Source organism: Lactuca sativa, chromosome 7 (genome assembly GCF_002870075.4).
Source record: "Lactuca sativa cultivar Salinas chromosome 7, Lsat_Salinas_v11, whole genome shotgun sequence".
Lineage (NCBI taxonomy): Eukaryota > Viridiplantae > Streptophyta > Magnoliopsida > Asterales > Asteraceae > Lactuca > Lactuca sativa.
The window spans coordinates 129,993,271-129,997,724 of record NC_056629.2 but is presented as its reverse complement, the minus strand read 5'-3'; the positions used below and the strand labels follow the sequence as shown (position 1 = coordinate 129,997,724).

Below are 4,454 nucleotides of genomic sequence, written 5' to 3'. Positions count from 1 at the left end.
AGATGAAACTAATACACTCATTGTGTCAGAGTGGTGAGTTGGGATTCTAGCAGGTGAGTCTGCAGTGACTTGAATGCTTGTGGGAGTCTTTTGAGAGACTCAGACATTTTCCTTGGTTTGCATTTAGCCGTGACTAGGTGTAAGCTTCAATTTTTTCCTTCGAAAATGTCTATGGATTCTGAAGGCACATCTAGGTTGTCATCAATGACATTCATAGGTGGGTCATGAGACTTGGAAGGAAAAGGTTGAGCTTTAGAGTAGGCTCTACGGTCTTGGCTTTTCTCTTCTTTGATGGACCAGCTCCCTTTGTGACAACATTCACTTGTGTTTTTCTTAAGATAGCAAGGGATTTAACTCTTTTTGGTTTTGGTTGCGGCTCTTGGACTACGGTAGGCTGACTGGGTCTTGGCAGGGTAGAGTGATATTAGGAAATATCACTCATAGCCATAATGTGATCAACCACCTTTATTGTTGTAAGTTCAATTGGCTCGAGAATATACATGGGCAAATGACAAATGGGACCAAAAACATATTCATCCTTGGAGGGATTGTACCTTTTAAGATCACGAGCAGAAAACAGATCGAAGTCATTTCCTATCCTAAGATTAGCATTTTTGTGAAGATCCACAAGGCATAATGACCAGAACCTAGCAAATGTGAGTTATGTCATGTCGTCCTTCGGGGCATCCTTGGAGATGTAATAGAAAATCATCCCATATGATTTTCCCATAGTTCACCACATTGCCAATGAAAATACTCCAGACTATATGTAGTAGTTTCTTTCCCATATTGTTTGTCCCTCCAGCTCTTCCTCTGAGACAAGGAATCACAAAGTGACACACAAATTGTCAATTAGAAGGCAATTTGCTCTTCTTGAATTTACCAACTTCTTTGAGTTTCACATAGTACCACATTTGGTAAAGTGCAGAAAATACATATGTTGTGCTTGAAGAGTAGAAGTTGGTTGAAGGAAGAAGACTCAAGTTGATTGCAGAATGAAATTTCTCTTTGGTTAGAACCACCAAAGAATCATCGTTAAGATTGAGATGAACTTCTTGAGGGTTGTCATGAGGTCTGAATGCAGAAAATGCACACTTGAACAGGACTGCTTGTGGAACAGCTTTCGTAACGAAATCAAAGGCTCCAAACAGAGGGTGAGTTGGGAGAAACGTGATCATGAGTTTGATTGCTTCATTGTACGATTGGTGATCTTTAAATATTCCTCTGCAATTACTAGCTACGATTGATGGAGTTAGGTCTTTGATTGTGGATTATGATCTAGTTGATCGTGCTGAGTCAGAGGCTTTGGATTGTTTCTTTCATATGCCTGATTTCACCATTGTTGCAGAAAAGGTTTGAAGAACTAGCTTTGAAAGAGTTTTTTCAAGAAGGTGAAGGAGATGAAGTTCGTGTAATCAAGATGCAGAAAACGTAAATGCTCTCTTTGGAAGAAAGGGGGGGTTTTATACCTCCGGATTTCAAAAGTATTGATATTGATTTAATTACAACTGTTAAAGCTGATATCCTTTGGGTTTTTACCATTATCAGTTTAAATTAATATAGATCAAAAAGAATATTTTCCTAGAAAAGATGAGCATTTATTAATTTGTAGGACCATGATGACGCGCCGGTTAAATGTGGGGTGAGAAATGGTTTATCCATTGTAAAAATGGGGAAGTGGAATAGATTAGACCCCCAATAGTTGCTTCATGTGATTGGAAAGGATTTGATAAAAATATTTTGTTAAAGGCAAGTCAATTTATTTAATTTTTATCCAAAAATTAGCCTAACTGAGGAAATTCATTTGTAAAATGACTGAAAAATCATGTGCGACAAATTGAATGTTTTGAAGAATGCTTTTAATTTCATTAAGTAGCACATGTTGTCATTTAAAGCATTTGTGAGATGATGTCTTCAGATTCACTTAATGCATCAACGGTGGCCGAAAGACAAACTAGATCATAAAGGTTAGAAATAAAGGAAATAAAGAGACCCGAGAAGTATATAGATCATAAGTGACTTCAGTATACAAAGTATACCGAGGAGGAATTATGAAGTGTATACTATATCAGTTATTCTAGAAAGAAACCGTTGTAAGTAAAATGCTTTGAGAGTTTAGTTTTGAGAAGAAGAGAAGCAGTTTATTCACACCCGGAGACCTAATAAGTTCCGCGTTACCTATCCTTTCAAGAAGAACTGCGGGTCAGGTTCATCATCTCTAACACTTCAAAAAATCCATTCAATTTTGTGGAGTTGAGTACTTAGGTGAAAACAACAGGTGATTCCTCATTAGTTGGCACAAAAATATATTCAATGTTACCTTTGAGGATGTAGTCTTTGATGAAGCAATTTTATTTGAGTGATGAATAAGATTATGAGAAATCGCTATTGCACTCTCAGAATCACAATATACAGGTACCTGAAGCATCTTTTACCCGTTGTCCAAAAGTTGAGTCTTCTTCTAAAGGACCTGGGAGCAGCAACTAGCCGGGGCCACATATTCTACCTCTTTGGTAGACAATGAAACATGGTTTTATTTTCTTGAAGACCAGCTAACTAATCTTCCACCCAAAAACTGACATCCACTCGAAGTTCTCTTTCGATCGAGTCAGCATCCACCATGATTTGCATATGTGAAAGCCTAAAAACTAAAGTTGTTACTCACAGGGTACCAAATACCCAAGGCTTTACTCCCTTTTAGATACTTGAAGATCTGCTTGACTGCTGTCAAGTGAGATACTTTGGTATCAGATTGGTATCTAGCACATAAAGTCATAGCAAACACAATGTCTGGTCGACTAGCAGTGATGTACATTAATGGTCCAATCATTCCTCGGTATATCTTGTAATCAACTGACTCTCCAGTAGGTTCAGCTAATATTTTATACCCAAAGGCTATAGGGACCTTTGCCGAGGAGCAATTATCCATTGAAAACTTCTTCAACAATTTAGAGGTGTATTTCTCTTGATGGATGAATATCCCTTGAGGGACATGTTTAACCTGAAGACCAAGAAAGAAATTAATCTCTCTGTTCATGCTCATTTGAAACTTGCTTATCATGAGCTTTGCAAATTCATCCACCATTACCTGATCCGTTGAAACAAAGATGATGTCATCCACATAGATTTGAATAGGCATCAAGTGTTTGTCATTTGTCGTCTAAACAATGTGGTATCTATCACATCTCTTTTGTACCCTGAAGAGACAAGAAACCCTGAAAGTGTCTCATACCACGCTCTAGGTGCTTGATTTAATCCGTAGACCGGTTTCTCCAGCTTGTAACAAAGATTTGGAAATTCTTAGCTTTCAAAGCCTGGAGGTTGTTGTAGATATACTTCCTCTTTCAGTACGCCATTAAGGAAAGCACTTCCATCTAATGAACCTTGATGTTTTTATTGTTGGGTTTTGAGCATTCTAACACTCCTAAGTGTACATGCAACCCTAAATACCTTGGATCTATGTTTTCTCTATTATACATGCAAATAAGAACTTCCAAGGTATTATCCTAATCTAGCATACAAAACAATAACTATAGCAAGATAGAATACATACCTCTTTGGTGTAGAAAGTCTTCATGAAGCTTGAGTGCCTAGTGCCCCAAGTGTGACACCTCAAATGGAATCACAATCATCAAAACGCTTGGAATGACTTGAGAGAATTCTACACTCATCAAAATCGGCTAGCCCTTTCACTTCACACACTAGTGTCCGATTTGGTCAAGAATAAGATGCTTATATAGTTAGGGTTACACCATGTAAACCCTAATTGACATGGCCTTTCATTTCCATGATCCATGGGTATAAATACACCATGGAGCATCCATGGAGCATCCTATGGGTTTTAGCCCAACTTGATTATCCATGGAGCATTAGCCCACTATACAAGTATGGATGATTTACACAATCAACCCATATATTTAATTAGTCTTCTTTTGATCACTTAATTAATCCTAGATTAATTCTTGATCAATACTAATTAAATAATCTTATTATTCTTATTATTAATATACTAGAACTTATAATATATTAATAACCATAAGTGTCTTATTTCTCTCATTATAGTCTATCCAAGTGGATGATGGTATGCAACCCAAATGGACCATGCCGGGTCGGGTCAAGTCTCACCAATTATAGTTATGGACTTAGACATTAATCCAATAGTCTCCCACTTGGATAAGTCTAAAACTATTATTGCGTATGACTTCAGGAACCAACCGGCAATCGTAGCTCTCAAAAAGCTTCTGTCGAACTCTGACCTTGTCGATGAACTCTGACCTTTGTCAGTGACTTGTCCATTAGATAAGGGATCATATATTCCTCCATTCTAGATATCATATGGACTAAGACATGGATTATAATCATTCTCTCTGTCCATTTGTTGTTTCCCGATTTCCGATTTATGACGACTGACTAATTGAACAAATCAAATCAGTCCTGGCCCGGCCGAGCACTTC

The 4,454-nt window shown here is 37.6% G+C and overlaps 1 protein-coding gene across 1 annotated transcript; it reads right to left on the bottom strand.

Annotated features, from left to right (window-relative positions):
- Window positions 1-2,641: 2,641 nt before the first annotated feature.
- Window positions 2,642-3,085, bottom strand: LOC111887421 (uncharacterized mitochondrial protein AtMg00810-like). The gene has a single exon (XM_023883589.1). The coding sequence runs from the start codon at window positions 3,083-3,085 to the stop codon at window positions 2,642-2,644; it is 444 nt and encodes a 147-aa protein (XP_023739357.1).
- Window positions 3,086-4,454: the final 1,369 nt, after the last annotated feature.